The sequence below is a fragment of the Durio zibethinus genome, chromosome 18 (assembly GCF_047325235.1).
Source record: "Durio zibethinus cultivar Kanyao isolate XHJ-2024 chromosome 18, ASM4732523v1, whole genome shotgun sequence".
NCBI lineage: Eukaryota > Viridiplantae > Streptophyta > Magnoliopsida > Malvales > Malvaceae > Durio > Durio zibethinus.
The window spans coordinates 7326186-7343698 of record NC_143179.1 but is presented as its reverse complement, the minus strand read 5'-3'; the positions used below and the strand labels follow the sequence as shown (position 1 = coordinate 7343698).

General features: G+C 31.6%; 3 protein-coding genes and 1 pseudogene across 8 annotated transcripts; 2 read left to right on the top strand and 2 right to left on the bottom strand.

Annotated features, from left to right (window-relative positions):
* The first annotated feature begins 426 nt into the window (after nucleotides 1-426).
* LOC111300355 (Ribosomal protein S30 family protein) lies at nucleotides 427-1294 on the top strand. The gene is made up of 3 exons (XM_022895990.2): nucleotides 427-563; nucleotides 661-798; nucleotides 1071-1294. Exons 1-3 carry the CDS (start codon nucleotides 560-562, stop codon nucleotides 1115-1117), a joined length of 189 nt encoding a protein of 62 aa, XP_022751725.1. The 5' UTR covers nucleotides 427-559; the 3' UTR covers nucleotides 1118-1294.
* A 1388-nt stretch (nucleotides 1295-2682) lies between these two features.
* On the bottom strand, nucleotides 2683-4410 carry LOC149513661 (uncharacterized). 3 transcript variants are annotated; one of them, XM_089747191.1, is made up of 3 exons: nucleotides 4019-4410; nucleotides 3017-3644; nucleotides 2683-2916 (listed from the first exon to the last, which is right to left on the bottom strand). In XM_089747191.1, exons 2-3 carry the CDS (start codon nucleotides 3302-3304, stop codon nucleotides 2869-2871), a joined length of 336 nt encoding a protein of 111 aa, XP_089603317.1. In that variant the 5' UTR covers nucleotides 3305-3644; nucleotides 4019-4410; the 3' UTR covers nucleotides 2683-2868. The 3 variants fall into 3 exon arrangements, with proteins under 3 accessions (XP_089603317.1, XP_089603316.1, XP_089603315.1); XM_089747190.1 differs by having other exon boundaries at nucleotides 4023-4410; XM_089747189.1 differs by having other exon boundaries at nucleotides 3017-4410.
* Nucleotides 4411-4508: 98 nt separating this feature from the next.
* Nucleotides 4509-7657, top strand: LOC111299145 (vacuolar protein sorting-associated protein 32 homolog 2-like). 3 transcript variants are annotated; one of them, XM_022894164.2, is made up of 8 exons: nucleotides 4509-4633; nucleotides 4775-4878; nucleotides 5591-5683; nucleotides 6324-6409; nucleotides 6535-6626; nucleotides 6838-6952; nucleotides 7071-7263; nucleotides 7409-7657. In XM_022894164.2, exons 3-7 carry the CDS (start codon nucleotides 5617-5619, stop codon nucleotides 7260-7262), a joined length of 552 nt encoding a protein of 183 aa, XP_022749899.2. In that variant the 5' UTR covers nucleotides 4509-4633; nucleotides 4775-4878; nucleotides 5591-5616; the 3' UTR covers nucleotide 7263; nucleotides 7409-7657. The 3 variants fall into 3 exon arrangements, with proteins under 3 accessions (XP_022749899.2, XP_022749900.2, XP_022749901.2); XM_022894165.2 differs by having other exon boundaries at nucleotides 4555-4638; XM_022894166.2 differs by having other exon boundaries at nucleotides 4577-4633; nucleotides 4778-4878.
* Nucleotides 7658-11637: 3980 nt separating this feature from the next.
* Nucleotides 11638-13444, bottom strand: LOC111300354 (zinc finger CCCH domain-containing protein 20 pseudogene; annotated as a pseudogene). Its single transcript, XR_016329503.1, has one exon. The product of XR_016329503.1 is annotated as a zinc finger CCCH domain-containing protein 20 pseudogene (transcript).
* Between the last annotated feature and the right edge of the window lie 4069 nt (nucleotides 13445-17513).

Sequence of the window (17513 nt, the reverse complement as noted above, 5' to 3'; positions counted from 1 at the left end):
AAAATATAAATTTTACATAATTTTTTAATAAATCTTGCCTAATATGAAATTATAATTAATTAATTACATTAAATAATTATAAATAATATACTCCCAATAAGCCACAGTTATTTTGACCAATTAGATTCTTTTTCATTTTTTCACTTGTTATATTTTTGTTGCCACGTAATCGCTACTTTGACTGATAGATCATCAACATTCACGTATAATTTAAAGTTAAATAGTAATTTACTCAGTTAAGAAAACATCATTACGGATATGTGATGATTTTGCAAATAAATACTAGGTGATAAGCTCACAAATTTTTCCCATCAAGGGTCCGTTGAAAGGCCTAAACGCGATTCATTAGGAGCATAATGGGCTACATAGACGTAAAGGCAATTCCCTACTGATTTTGCAATGGCCCAAATTAGACTTTCCTGGTTCGAACGAAGCCCAAAATATTCCACGACACTATATAGGTATGCCGAAACCCTAAACCTGATATTCTGATTCCCTGCTCACCGCCGGAAGCGAACTAATAACCAGCAGCCGAAAGGCAGTCTTTTGAGAATCAGCCATGGGTAAATGTCCAAAGCTTCCTCAGCTAATTTCCCTTCGTTGTCTTGGGTGTTCACCCTTGTTTTTTTGTGTTGATCGTTTTGAACTTGATTATTTCAGGTAAGGTTCACGGATCTCTAGCTCGTGCCGGTAAGGTGAGAGGCCAAACTCCTAAAGTGGCAAAGCAAGACAAGAAGAAGAAGCCCCGCGGCCGCGCTTACAAGCGTATGCAGTACAACCGCCGTTTCGTCACAGCAGGTGATTATTTGTTTCTCTCTTTTCATTCGCTTTGTCTTTTGTGGGTTTTTTATATTCAACTTGGACAAGTTATGGTTCGTTTTTTTATCTTATTGAAGTTCTTTAAGAGGTAAAAAAAAAAAATCCACCTTTTATGTTTGTTTATGTCCTCTGGAAATGGGATTCATTTTTGCTCTTGGAACAAGTTTTGTTGTTAACTGAATTTGACTGAAACTATATGAATGTTTATACATTTTTTATGAGTAATTTTATTTTATTTTGGGGTTTTGCAGTGGTTGGATTTGGCAAAAAGAGGGGACCTAACTCATCTGAGAAGTAAGAGCTATGTTGGTGAAAGAAGCCTTGTTTGAAGCTTTGATGGATGAAGTCTTTGTATTTTCTTTGTAATGTTTTATGATACGTATTTCTATTGGTGTCAAGGATTAAATTGAACTTTCATTTTGGTGGCTAGAGATGTTGTGATTTTGTTTCAATTATCTTAATTTTTGGTTTATTATGGGTTTGGTTTCTTCTTCATCCATAGTAAATTGTTATTGCCATTTCAATGCTCATAGTACATCTTTCTAACCATGAGCAAGAAAGGACTGAAAATACTACAATCAGATAATGTTGAAATGAAAGAATGAACGAATCACTGGCTGCGGTTTAGAGTATATGGTTTCTCATTTGATTCTTTTGTATCTTTGCATGATCATGACAGATGAAATTTTTTGCGGTTAAGGTATTACGAGTTTTATTCCACTGGAAAGATTTTAGTGTAGTTACATGCGTTAGCTGAACCATTGATGAGGTATGATGCTGCCCTAAGTGAGTTTTTCTTGTACCATGCTCCCACTAAAAGGAAACTCGGCATTTGATGTGTCGCGATTTCTTTCAATCCTTTAGTTTTTGGTTCTGCGATAGTGTCTTGCTGTTAAATTATTCTATTCTCTTCCCTTAGGATGAATGGGATATGTGCCCCCCTAATCAAATTACAGGGTTCTAAAATTTTATAACTTGAATCCCATTCCCATACCATCAGCCATAGCCAACGGAAAACAGTTCACTGTTCAAAGGAGACGGATAGATGATGCCTTAATAGTGATTATTAAAGGTGTAGTCGATCGAATTTGATCCAATACAATATTAAGTTTAAACTGAATTTGAAATTTGAGATTCGAATTCGGTTAATCCGATACAATATTAAGTTTAAATTGAATTCGAAATTTGAGATTCGAATTCGGTTGAATTTTATTTTTTTAGTTCGAACTCGATTTAAGATAGAAATCAAGTTATCAAACTCATTCGAATAAACTCAATTAACATATAAAAATAAGTTTGATTATTATATTCGATAAAAAATTTATTATTTATATTTGAGCTTGAATTCGAGATATTTTATTAATTAAAATAATTAAAATATAAAAATTCGATTAAGTTCGCGAATTACTCAAGTCGAGTATAAAAATATTCAAACTTGATTCGATATATAAATCAGGTTACTGAAGTTTGAACTCAATTTAATAATAATAGAATCAAATTTAAATTTTATTCGAATCTAAATATTAAAGTATCATTTATATCTCCAGTGATCAATTACATCAAGTTGAACTATACTGTTGAAGCTCTTCTAATCCTGACAGTCTCTGTTTGTTTTTCGAGTAGTAAATGTAAACTTTTTCACTAGGTTGGTAATGATCCATCTTTCATGTCAGTATATTTTAGTGTCCTACTTCAGACAATTTTGGCGGACAAAACCACTCCAAAGGCTACTTCACGGTTGGTTACTACCGGAAAGATGATGGACAAGTAATGTTCAATGGTTGCCTCAGCCAATTATCAAGATCATAAAATCAGCCAGCTAATCAAGGTTATGATACCATACCGTTGTTCACACGTTAAAAGTTTTCTTCTCTTTTACACAGTCCAAGTTTTGACAGTTTTTTCAATAGTCAATAGTCAATAGATTTCATTAAAATGATAAAGAAACAAGAAAATATTATTGAAAAACTTTCTGACCAAATAATATGAGGAGTCCCTAACAAAAAGAAAAAGGAAAAAAGTCGGTCTACCACGCGGAGAAGAAGCCCGTCAACCACTGCGGATGCGGTCCTTAACCATGGTATCTTTCCTTCGTCCCTGCAATGAACATGCATTCACATAGCACATATACTGATGTTGAGATTGAGCACACATCAATAAATGCTTACAAAATACAAATTGTAACGAATAGAATTACCAATTTCATTGATTTGTTGCAATAATTAATCACTGCCTTTAAGTTCTCGTCACGCTCTTCAGCGTTCATTGCACTGTATGCATGATCTGGTGAAGGTGAAGCCCTCACTGAGTGGATAGAGCTAGCCTTCGATGCCGCGACAGAATTTTCCTTGCTTGATTTCTGTTTGCTTTTGGGGTTGGATCTTACAGGAATATTGTTACACGTCAAAAACTGCTTCATTGCCTTCCATAAACTCCAATTATAACTTTTCCTAGACTTTACCATGGGTGAAGGTGTGGCAAACATCGTACTATTGGATAGTGGTGAAACCGATGAGATGGTATCGGTGGAAGCTCTGAAATTTAAGCTTAAGGTTCTTGTGAAGAGGAGAGGATAGGACTCGGAACCCAAGAATCATTACCGGGGAGATCCATAGACCAATCTTTGTGTCTTTTCTAGGGGAGAAGGTTGTTTTAATTGTTGTCAAAGAAATTCCCCGTGTTCTCTACTGCCTATTTAATGAATACTGGTAAAAGTTTTGGTTGTTGGAACTAAAGTCGGCTTCGTCCTGTTTGAATACTATACTTCATTATAAGGCAACATTTCGGATTTGTTGATTCGACGACCGTTTCCTGTTGGGATTCAGCTGAATACAAGAAGGAAAAGAGCCTATCAGTAGCATAGCATGCTCGCAATTGAACTTCAATGAATCGGAATTCTACTGCCTACTCCTATGTGCGTCTGCGAGCACTCAAAAAGTTCACACAATCATGCAATTTACTTCTTTGCTATCTACCCAAAAAGGAGAAAAAAAAAACTGTTTCCCCATCAAGAAAAATGTTAAAAAGTTGGCATTTTCCTCACTTCACGCCTTCATTTTTTATTCATAAAAAAATGCTGACAGGACAAAACCGTCAAATGAAGCATCAAGAGTATCAACAATGCTATGTTCCGTCTATGTAAATTCATATATTGATTGAACAGTTCATTATAGTTTGGATTAGATATACAACTAGATACCTACTTGACATCACAAGATTTTTGCTGCTCAGACTTAGTTCATCATGATAACTTCCTTCTGATGGCGAAGCATGCTTGGGTTGATTTTCGTGGAGGTACTTGCCAATGATGCATATGTATGGAGCTGCACGTAACATATGGTAGGGTGAGTTTACCGATTGAAGTGGTCCTTGAGTCTCATTCCTTCATTCCAAGAAAGGAGGAAAGTCCTTGAATCGCCCCTGAAAAGAACGCAAAATCCTCTCCTCCCATCTGCGGTTGCATTTCTATGATGTTCTTATGGTCCACTATTTCCCCTGCAACCTTTCTGAAATGTTAACGAAACTTCTTCGTAGTTTGAGCTCACAGGATAAGTCGACTTTTCAATGACACAAGGAATTGAAGTAAACGACGACTCATTGCATGCCGAGTATAATGAATATATGGTGGAGATGGGGCCCAACTCCATTTCAAGTGGGCGACACGTGGAAGGCGATGACTTCAGCACCGTCAAGAAGGGACAAAGCAAACGCACTTCCCTTCTAACAAAACACGCAAAGGAAAAATCCCAAACAAATTCCCCAGAAATCCACAGATCTCTCAACTCTCCAAATCCCTAATTTCTCAATTTTATAGGTGAGGTTAGACTCCTCCTTTGCAATTTTCTTTTTGACTTTTTAACGGTTTCTTTATTTTGATTGAATTCCTTTTTTTTTTTTGCTGTTTTCGAGTGATTGATTCTTTTATTTGATCGTATTGATGATTGTTCTTAAACAGAAGATCGGGGGTTTAATCGTGGAGAGTAAACCATGTTTACCCGGCTTTTCGCGAAACCCAAGCAGGAAACAAATGCTCTAACCACGTTAGACAAATTAAATGAGGTATATTATTGATTTTGTATCTGTGTTTTCTTTCTCTTTAATTGGGAAATCAGTTTTTTTCTTTGGATTTATTTTGCCTTGTGCGAATTGTGGAATTCTGAAATTGCGTTTGGTTAATTCGGTGGGTTGAATTTAGGAGTCATAATTGGTTGGAAGTTTTGGGATTTGCTTGAAAGAACTGAGTTGCTGGCCGACGGATTAATGGAATAATATGATAATTCTTTCGGTGAATTCTTAAATTGTTTGATTACACTTTGGAAGGGTTGCTGTCAATCGCTGAAAAATAATGAACAGCTGAAGTGGAATAAAATTTCATTAAAAAAAATAACTTGCTAAAATACATGAAGTGGAGTTTATCTCTGTAGTCCATCAGTCCATCTTTCATAAAAGTGGCCACTTGTGGAGGAGGGTATTTGTTTATTTTGGTTGACGACTTGAAGGTGAAAATTTTGCAATACATTTAATAGTTTTCTGGACACGAAATGGATTAATACATGGAATTGGTTTCTTATCCTTTGAACACAATTTATCTAGTAATGTCGTTCAGATAAAGAGAAAGGTTTTAAGGATAAAAGGAAAGAATATCTTTTATTATGTATTCATATTCTGCTGCAAAATGCTAATTGCACTTTTTTGTTTCAACTAATTGAATTACCTTGTTTCTTTTCTATTTTTGTTTAAACTGAACCCTATATTGATCTGCATCATTTAGACCCTTGAAATGCTAGAGAAAAAGGAATGGTTGAAAAGGCTGCTGTGGAGGTTGAAAAGGCCAAAGAATTCACCAAAGGGAGAAACAAGAGAGGTATGGTTGCAATATATATATATATATATATATATATGCAAAAATAGTTTATGTTTTTCTCTGTTGAGTTTAGTAGTTCTCTTGTTTGGTTTCTTAATGCCTGTATATAAATTCGTGTCTTGCAGCAATTTCGTGTGACAGCTTCTAGCTTACTTCTTATTATTCATATTTCTTTGGTATTTATGTTAGATATTTGCTGTTTTTTTCTGTAATAATTCAACCTCAGACCCCCTCTCAATTTTTTGTTCATTAGAATTCCCAAAAGAAAGGAAAGAACAAATTGGAGTGAAGATGCCCCCCCCCCCCCCAAAAAAAAAAAGTAACACTCAAATGTTTTACAGCATTGCATGCTTCACCTTTGGGGTCTTTCATTTTACCAATGATCATCAGTTCTTGATGTTCTTTGGACGTTCAATGATGTTCTGATGCTGATTAACATTAGCATGTTAAGATATGATTCTGAATTTCTTATTGTAATGTGCTCACATCATGTGAACTTTTGACAGTCAAACATATTGTAGAAGAAACGTTTGAATTGTTATGTATTTTTTATCATCTGACATTTAAACCATGTTGCGTACTCTCATTGCCAAATTTATACTGTTTACTCTTAGTGCTCATTGATGCTACTATTATGCAGCGGCTATACAGTGCTTGAAGAGGAAGAGACTATATGAACAGCAAATAGAACAGCTTGGGAACTTCCAGCTTCGTATTCATGATCAAGTAAGCTTGGAATTTTGTTATTTTTAGTATTTTAAGAGTGTTCTAAGAGGCTTTTTCAAGGGTTTTTTTTTTTTTTTTCTGTTTCTGATGATGCTATGCTTATTGTTATATATTAACTTCCATAGATGATAATGTTAGAAGGTGCCAAAGCCACAACTGAGACTGTTGATGCATTGAGAACTGGAGCAGCTGCAATGAAGGCAATGCAGAAAGCAACGTATGTAACCAATATATTTTTATTGTGAACCTAATTTTTCTTTTAGGGTTTTCTTCATTGTATTTGTCCCTTTGCATCGCCATTTACCATACTATTGGAGTGTGCTGACTTGGAATTTGTGCTATCTAAGTTAGCACTTATTCTTGGACCTTCATGAAACACAGGCAGTGGTAAGTTGTCACTGTTTTACTGAAAATGGTTTTCTTTACAGGAATATAGATGATGTTGACAAAACAATGGATGAGATCAATGAACAAACTGAGAACATGAAACAGATTCAGGAAGCACTGTCAACTCCTATTGGAGCTTCAGCTGATTTTGATGAGGTTATTACTTTCTGATACACTCTTCTTTTTCCTTTTCCTGCTATTATCTATGTTTATAAATATCATGTATAGCATTTATACACATATAACAATGAATCGAAAACTTTTGATGCTGTAGGATGAATTGGAAGCGGAACTCGAAGAACTTGAAGGTGCTGAGTTGGAAGGACAGCTTCTCCAGCCTGCAACAACTGCTCCTGCAGCTCTAGTGCATGTGCCTGCTGGCAGGCAACCAACTCGTCCTGTTCCTCAAAAGCGCACAGCTGAGGAAGATGAACTTGCTGCATTGCAGGCTGAGATGGCACTTTAAGGTAATTCATTCTTCAGTTTTCTGGGGGAATTACTGATGGACCGTAAAACATGGCTAATCATCTGATAGCGTAGTTCACTTTTGCAGCCATAATTGGACCATTCTTTGATGCCAATTATTTCTTTTTTTTTTTTTTTCCTCCGCAGGCATTTAGTAGAGAACTGATTTTGTTGTTGCAAGGACAACCGCAGTTCATGTTGCAAAACATAAAAGATAGACCATATTGTATTATTGAATCTTCTCAAAATTTGTATGCATTTAATGTTTGACAGACAATGTACATAATGATTGCTCGAACTAAACGAATGTCCCCTTATTTGTACTCTGCTTCCTGGAATTTGTTCCCCTTTTTATTTCCCTTGGTTCTGTCAATAAACAGTACACTTTCCCTGTTCCGTGAGCCGTCGTAGCCATCCTGACTTCCCTTGTAATGTCAACTACTTATTGGCGTTAAACATTTGGTGTTTTTAGTCTCAATAGATGTGCTCTGTCCTGGCTGGAAGGCTGTAACCACCCACCGTGATGCAATGCTGTTATTTTCTCCGTTTCATGCAATAATGAGGGTAGTTTTGCCTAGAGTGTCATTCAGTCACTGGTGCATGTAGTAGATGATGGCCATGGGCCTCAAATGTGATAATCAAATTAGAAACAGTGCAAAATTAATATGGCTACTAACTCTTTTCATACGGCCGAATAAAACATGATGACATTTGAAAATGACTTGAGCACTCCCATGCATCGCAGTGGATCCAAAATCCAAGATATTCTTTCTGTTCTAAGTTGTTGTCGCTTGAAGTTTGAATGATCTCCTTTTTATACAACTTCTAATGAAATTGGAGCAGTGCATCTTATACTTTCACCTAAAACCTAAAAGATGAACTTTAAAATCAATCGTGGTCTCCTTTGTACTAAAAGAAATATATATTGCAAACATGTGTTCCCCAACTTGACGCAAATCATCCTGTTTACTGAGCATTGAAGTAAGATTTTAAAAGAAAATTAAACAATTAGAACAAGAAACAATAATCATATCTAGCTAGGAAATAAATGAAACGACTCGTGAAAAATGAGATCAGAGTCAGATGGAACTCCATGTGGGAGTTGTAAAATTAAAGATAATTACTTTGTTTCTATCAAAGTATCAGCGTCATCCGATTGTATACCCAACCCCTTTTCTTTCTAAAGACAAATGTGTATGAATAAAACCAAAAAGTCTACCCTAAACCAAGGGATAAGTTTGATTTTATTATTATTATTTTTTTGTTTGCAGCGAAAAAGTCAGCTGAATGAAACCATTAACCTATGAAAGCGACTCCCTGCTCTTGCACTCCAAAATTTTACATCACTAGGTTGACGGTAACCTTGATTTGCCGGCAAATCTCACTACACCAAAACCTATTTTAATTTTGTTTCTGCTTATTACTTGGCTACGTCCTTGACAAAAACTATCTTACCTCACCATTATCCTTTCTTTTTTATCTTATTTTTCTTCTTAATTTTTTAATGTATTTAATGATTTAGGTCAATAAATGTGTGGCACCAACTTTCCCTTTACTCGAATACTCAATCAATATGGAGATTTTTGTAAATATCGACATGCGCATGACCATGATTAAGATTTTCATTGACATTTTAGGCAAGAAACCTGCAAAAGTCATCATCGTCCCATGTTGTAGGTTTTATTTTCTTATACTGAGACAATATCGACAATGAAGTACCTTATATTGCTGAGCAAGCGAATAATTGTTCCTTTAGGATAAAATTCATTGAATCTTACTGATTAGTCTGTATCTAGCTAGGGCTAGATACATAATAGATAAAGAAAATGGGGTTTCCTTCAAGTTTATCGTTCACTTTGAGCAGGTCATTGGTTGAAGGGACATTACATTATTATCAGTATTAAATTTGGGGCAGCAAACTTATAGCTATAGGCCTTATATAATTATATACTGATTTGTTAGTAGTTATTTTATTTATTTGATTGATTCATTTACTTTTATAAATAATTACTAGAATATGATTATAATTTTTTTACACTAATAACTTACTAAAAAAGTTATTTCATGATTGTACAAAAAAAAAATTCCATATGCTTTTAATTCAAACTATGCAAATGCAATTTGAAGGAAAAAATTATAATTTTGTCCTAGAGAAAGAACAGGAAAAGCAAAATTATGGTTAGTACAGAGCAAATTAATGAAGAGTTAAAAAAATAATAAAATTAATTAAAGAATAGGGGTACGAAAATTAGAGGAATTAGGCTAAAACATAGTCTAAAATAACTGCATATATATATATATATATAGCTTAAGCTAAATTTGAATTTTCTCGTATTTTTAATGTAATGTTATTAAATTTAATGTATCATTAATTAAATTTAAATATAAATTTTAATTGTAATTATAATTATAATTATAATTATTTTTTAAATTTAATCATAATTAATTTTATCATCCATTCAAATAAAATTTTAGAAAAAATGGTGGGAGCAGGCGAAGGCAGCATAAATGGTGATGAAATGCTAGCTGCCAGCGCCAACCATCGAGTTTCTTAAGACTGGCAGTATTTACTACGTTAATTCTACTAATTTTTCTTAATGCAAATTAATCTTCGATTTCATCCTTGAATGTATACTTTCTCTTAAAGCAACCAAACTCACTCTGATCATCAAACTGTGACAAATATAAAAACAATCTAAGCTTATAATTCTAATACCATTCTTCCTGTTCGTCAGCAAAATTAACCATAATTTATTTTTTAATATATATTTAAAGTTATTAAAATTAAAAATTCAACAATGACAATATTTATTTTTTATTAGGATCCAAAGCAAACAATCATGAACATAGAACAAGTGTAACATGGTCAACTTATAAAAATTTAGTACATTACGTGGGTATCTCTCCAGTATATTGTCATCATACACATGTTAAAATGTCATTAACTCAAAGCTTACGATTGATTTACATAATCTTAATATCCCAAAAACATTTTTTGTGATTTTTTTAATTAAAAAATATCATACACTAAAAAGCAAGCAATTAGCTTTAACCAAAAAATATATATATATATATTGCAATTAAGGTAGTTGACAAATTAAAACAGAACAATTAATACTAAGTTTGAAAAGAATTGTTAAATATTTAAATTTATTTTTAAGAAGATAAAAAAACAAGATGGGAGCTGATTTCAACCGTAGATTAAAGAAAAACCATCAAATAAGTCTAACCTATGAATAAGGTGGGACACTATAACTCAAACCACTGCAGTGATTAATAGGATTACAGGAGTAATTTCAAAGTAAAGAAATTACACAGTAAAATCCTCCCAATCTTTCTTTGTTATTTATTCCTAAACCTCAAAATCAAAAGAAGGCTTACATCTAAAATCTTGGTCTTGCACGTCCAAAATCACTTAGGTTGAGTGTAAATATGATAATTTGTGTTATATAAAATATTAATATTTATATTATATTTTATATAAAAATTATATATAATAATTTTTATTGATATAAAAATATAAAATATAATTGTTTTATTTTATCAAATTTATGTATAATTAATTCCGTGGCGGTGAGTGTATTATACGCGAGTGCCATCACCACCCCTTTTCACGATGTTGCGTGTTGGAAGGGTAAAACATGATAGAACAAGTGGAGGAGTCTGCTTCCTCATGAAAAGATTTAAATTAAGTTGTTTAAATAAAATTCGTCAAAATTTTTTATTAAAAATTAATAAATTAACATTTTTATTATATAAATTATGTAAATTTTATTAAAAATTTAATATATTTTTAATAAAATTTTTATTATTTATAAATATTCATTAAAATTAAATTATAAACTATATTTTTTATAAATTATTAATTTTCTCATTAAATTTCATCAATTCTTCAATTTTAAACTTTAATTTTAATTTTTATTATATATTTTTAATAAAAATTTCACAATCCTAACCTCAATGTTGAAATGCATCGAAAATGTTCCCAAATTTTGGGTAATAAAAAAAAAAAAGTCGGATTTTTAGCGGCCTATCAAAGCAAAATTAAGATAGGACCCCTATAGTATCCCCGCTCGCCATGGGACCTAAAAATTTTCCCTTTCAGAAATGCTCTCAATTTAATTGCCATTATGTCCCACCTTGACTAATAACAGAAAAATAAAATACACCTCTACAAACTCTGGATTATAGTGGAAAAAATTTGCCAATGCTTGATTTCTTTTTCTTTCCCCGAAGCCAGTGAAGAAAATCCCTCATAACCATTCCAGAAAATCTCCATTTTTTCACTCCATAGTTATTATTTGCTGCTGAGAAAAAGTTTGAGTGTTTGACTTGGTTAAGTTTTGGTCTGCTTCAAACATCACCATTCTTGGAAGTTTTTCAGAAGAAAAATACTATAACATGTTTTATATCATACTGAAACTCAATAACAAAGTCTATACTGATTGCATCATTCACTAAAACTAGAACACAGTAGAAACTAACAAAATTTTTGACAAAATATACATTGCATTAATCTGCACAAGCACATGAACAAACAAAGCCTCTGAAATTATACAATGATAAATATCATACCAATAATCTTTTCCTTTTCGAGTTCTGATCTCCTGAAATTCATAGAAAATTTCCCAAAAAAAAGAGATTGCAGTCCTCACAAGTCACCACCTCACTTCCATCACTTGTGAGAAATAATAGTATTTGATATTTACACAGAATCATCGATTTGGTGCAGCTGCTTACCCAAAATATATTCCAGATTTTCTTCTCTTTTTCTTCAGATACTATTCACAGGGAGAAGAAAGAATAGATTCGAATAAATCAGAAAATAATGAAAAAGATTTTTTTTTTTTTTCATTTCACCAGGTCCGAAACCCAATTCACGTCCGGACCTCCAGAACACTGACCCGGGTTAACCCTTTCCAAAGAATTCTCTTTACTCAGTTTCTCAAACATCTTTGCACGTAAATCCCTTCCAGACTCGACTCTTTCCATCATCGGCTCTTCTTCACATCCTTTGTCCCAGAAATCCAAGTAACGAACCCCAGGACGGGTCAAGCTCCGGGTCGGAGTACTAGGAAGGCTACAGAATCCGGGTCGGATCACCGCCCCTCTGGGAGACCCAAACCCAGAAGGAGAAGGAGAAGGAGACGGAGAACAGCCTACTTGTTTGTTCCAAGAAGAAGGCGAAGACTTAATTTTACCAAGCTGCAAGTTCCTCAAAGAAGCCACCGTCTCATTAATAGAAGCCGAACCCAGAGACCGACTCAACGACTGAGCCATAGGCGAAACAGGCAGTGAAGACTCAGCCCGTGGACTCATCGGAGGAGAACCGGAACCAGGGGAAGACCAAAAAGTCAGCCTTTTCGCAGAAGAAGGTGAACCATCATAAGAATCAGCAGAATTCACAACCCTAAGCTGGCCCGGAGTATGAGCAAAGAAACAAACGCGACGCCTACAACACGGCCCATCTTTGCATGGCTGAGTCCTGTAGCGCGCCGGGTGAAGCCAGCACTCGAAAACGCCATGAGCGAACTCGCAAGAGTCTCCCTTTCGACAGTTTCCTTTCCTGAAATCAGGGCACGCCGTACCCGAGTAATGACACTTCCTCGGGTCCCTCCTACGAGCTTTTTCACCAGGATGAGCGTACGGACACTGAGTCCAGTCATGTGACTGGCCTCGTGCACATCTCCGAACTTTGAACTCAAACATCCTGAATTGATCGCACGTGTAAGCGTCCACCGGAGAATCCGGTTTGTCCAGACCCGAAAACTCCGAATCCCACTCCACGTCCGGTTCGTTCGACGGCAAGTAACGTTGTAGCGCTGCTAACGCTTCCTGGAGGTAAAACGGGTTGCTGTTGTTGTTGAAGTAGTTGTCGGCTGCATTGTACTTGAGAGGAGAGTAAATCTCAACCATCTGATCATCGTCGAAGTTAGTCCAGGGTTGAACGTGTACCGTTGGATTGGGACGATGAGTATCTCCGAGCATCATCTTTTCTTTTGTTTTTCTTTTATAGTGGTGGTGGGTGGGGTTTGCGAGATTTGTACACTGAAACACCGGCAACGTTTGGTTGCTTGTAAGTTATAGGCGGATGATGGTAGTAATGGGGGGCGATCTAACCGTGGTTAGATTTGTAGTAACCGTGGTTAGTTAAAAATCTAGAGCCTTTTTTCATATGCTGTGTATGTATCGCTTTCCAGTTTCCACTGCGGTAAAACATGATCTAGGTGAGGGTAGTGTTGGCGTTACGGGCTTGCTATATAAGCAGATTTGAAAGCGCTCTTTGGTCGACACGTGTCGGATCAAATGGAAATTTTAATGCAACATTGCTTAGGAAAGCTGGGAAATCGTGCGGTGACAAAGCTGTGAGGTGATCGAGATTAATCCAGCTAGGCCCCCAGTGTTCCAAAAGTGGTGGAGCTTGAGAGATCACAGGACAAATATGAAAATTTGCTATTTAAAAAAAAAAAAAAAAGAGTTACAGGACAAAGATGAAAATTTACTAATTCTATTCAAACAATAAATGACATAATGTACATTTTTGTGGGTCAATATTGTTGACAATTTAAAAATTAAGAATCATCTTAGTATTTCGGGATGTGGAATGGATAGATAATGAGAAGTGTTTAATATATATATATATATATATTTTTTAGATTTTTAGATTATATTTATTTTTGTATTCATATTAAATGAATATTTTAAATTTATTATTTTTTATAAGTATTTAATAGATATAGATCATTTTTATACCCGTAATTTTTTAAAAAATAAAAAATAAAATTTATTGTTTTATTTTTATCTTGTTATTTATATATTTTTATAAATATATATAAATATATATATTTTTAATAAAAATATATTAATTTTAATTCATTTAAAATAATAATTTATATTATTTCATAAAAATATATTTACTAAATATATAAAAATATATATAAGTACGGAGCAGGTGCTATATTAATCATTTTCATTCATATACCAAATAAAATTTTAAAATTATATTAATTTTATACCCATAATATAATATAAATCTCCATTTTCATTCAAATAGAAAATCAAGTTCTTCACGAATATATGTAAGGTTGACATTCATACTAAAATTGTCTTGATAGTCCTTCTTTTTCTTTATTTCATCATAAATTAATGTCAATTTCAGTAAAAATTTATATTTATTTTTAATTTAAGTTTATATTTGATTTATTATCAGTATATATATTATATACATTTTAGTAAATTGGATATTACTATTTTATTATTAAAATAAATCAGATGTTAATATCTCATGAATGTGTAAATTTTTTTAATTAAAAATTGTATATTTATTTTAAGAATTAATATTAATGCATTAATATTTAATTTTTATATAAAATATATATATTGATAATGTATTAAATATAAACTTTTTCAATATTTAAACGGTAAATATTTCAAGCAATAAAATTGTTCAATTTTAACATTTAAAATTTTAATTTGGTTATAATTTAAAGTTTTCAACAATCTTTCCATGAATTTTGATCATTTGTTTAGCTAATAATTTAATTAGGTCTTATTTTATACATAGCTAATAAAGGTTTTTAACTCTAAAATTAATGCTAAAATGTTATCATATGTTTTTTATTTATTACATTTATTTATTATTATTTTAAATAAATTTTAATATAGTGTATTATAATTGATTTTTAATTCATTAATAAAATTTAACAATTTTGTTGATAACGTATGAGATAAAATTTCAATATATATTGGAAAAATCTTAGCTACTCCATTATTTAAATTGCTATACAACTCTTTAATAAACTTTTTCTATAATCGTCCAAGAATTTTAAAATTTATCATTGAATACTTGATTTTTTATTTAATGATTAATCTTTCACATTAAATATATATTCATCTTATTGATCTAATAACCAAACAAATTTTAAAAAAACACATGACTGAAGTTAAAATTTAGTCATTATTTAAGGATAGTTAAATATTAATTTAAAAATAGTATGGTAAATTATTTTATAAATTTAAAATAAAATAATATATTAATTATCAAATTTATACTTAAATATCATTTTAACCAATGCTTGATGATAGTAAATTAGAACTTAACCTTTTTTTTTTATCGGTTAAATTATTCCACGTCTGATTCTTTATTATTTCCTTCCTGTCGGGAAATTAGTATGCAGCCTCTGCCGCTGCCTCTGCCTCTGCCACAGCTTCTAGCGCATTCTAGAACAGCTAGCGCCAATTTAAATGAGAATGGTTTAGTTTACGTTTATGCCCCTTAGTCCGTAGTTTTAATTAGAGCCCATTTATTTCAAAGTGAAAAAATTCGACAAGGTTAATTAAATCAAAATTTTTAATAAAATCCATGCGTTTAGGAAAAGTAGTATAATTTGTTTCTTTTACTAATTTTTTATGTGTTTCTGTTCTATTTTATATAATTTTTAAATGATTTATATTTCACAAAAAACATTAAAACTTTTTAATTCAATTTACAAATCACTCATTAAAATTATTTCATTTAAGAAAAATTTACATTTAATTTATAAATCGTTCACAAAAAAGTTATTGAAGATGAGAATTGTAATTATTATTTTAAATAAAAAAGTCACAAATTTAAATGAAAACTTGTATTTAATTTATTGATTGTTTGCAAAAAAAAAAAAAAAAACTAACAAAAAAAATTGATATTCAATATTACAAACGGGGTATTCCTTCTTACCAATATAATCAATTTCGTTGACAAGAAAAATATACCTGGTATAAAATGCTTGCATATATTTTGAAATAATGATTTTTATTAGAGATGTTAATTTGATTTATATTCATTGAAAAACCCGATATTTTATTTAAATGAAAATAAAAATAAATATTATATTGTGGTATAAAAAATTAAGATAAGTATAAATTTATATTTTTATTAAATACAATGATTAAAATGATTAATTAAGCTCTTATCTTGTATCCATATTTAACATATATATTTTATATATTTTAGTAAGTAAATTTTTTATTAAATAATAAAAATTATTATTTTAGATTAATTAATAAATTTTTATTGAACAAATATTTATAAAAAAATACTTAAATATATAAGATAAAAATAAAAAAAATAAAAAATAAATTCAAGGTTTTATATATTTTTTTAAGTTAAGGATATTTAGATTATTTATAACTATTAAATATTCATTAGAATGAAAATAAATTTAACATATTTATTAAATATAAAAATAAATATATATAATATAAAAAATAAAATAAAAAATAAAAAATATTTTACCTAATCTATTGACATCCCTAAATCTTATGAGATATGTAAAATGGGGACCATATAATTGTAATGATAGTCACATTCAAATAATGTTTTCTATTATTAGCGTCAGTGGTACGTTGAATCAGCACCTTATTTTTCAACAGAAAATGGATTTAGATGCACCATTCTCGGGAGGATGAAATCGTCAATCGGCAACTAAATGAGTCCACAACAGTCACGTGAAATTAGATAACTCAGATTCTCCGAATCAGATTCAGAACAGAGCCAAATGGCAGCTCAAAACGGAGGTACACGTGGCACTTCATGGCAGAATCCTCTCCCGCCCAGACAAAATGCAACGGGAGCTCGGCGTTCCGAGGAATATGCCTCCCACTTGCCGGAATGCAATGCCATTTTTATTCGTACGGACGATCAAACGTGTCAACCTTTTTGTTTTGAAATAGTTGGCGTACGCGTGGCGTTTGTTTTATCCTTTTAGTTTGGAGCAAGGAAGCAGCGACATTCTTAAAACGAATCGTGGCATCATCTTCGTAGGATATCATCCATAATAATTATATTATAATTAATTAATAAAATTTTAAATTTATGTAAAATTTATTTTTATAAATGACAAATTTTCATATAAAATTTTATTATAATTAATTTAATATTATTGTAAAAAATTATAATTAAAATGCTTCCTAATCCTCATACCCTCCGACTCTCCCCTCTTGCTTTGGGAAATATTTGCTATAAATTTTTATTACAATTATATAATTATTTCATCACAATAAAACAAATATAAAAGTTTATTACTTATAAATATAAATTTAATATAAAGTTTTAATAAATTTTATATAATTATAATTATAGTTGATTAATTATAATATAATAATGAAATTTTATATACTTTCATGATTTTGACATTTTTTTATTTTTTATTATCAAAATTGAATAATATCTCAAACTAAAAATTCAGGAATTTATCAACACATTAACAATGAT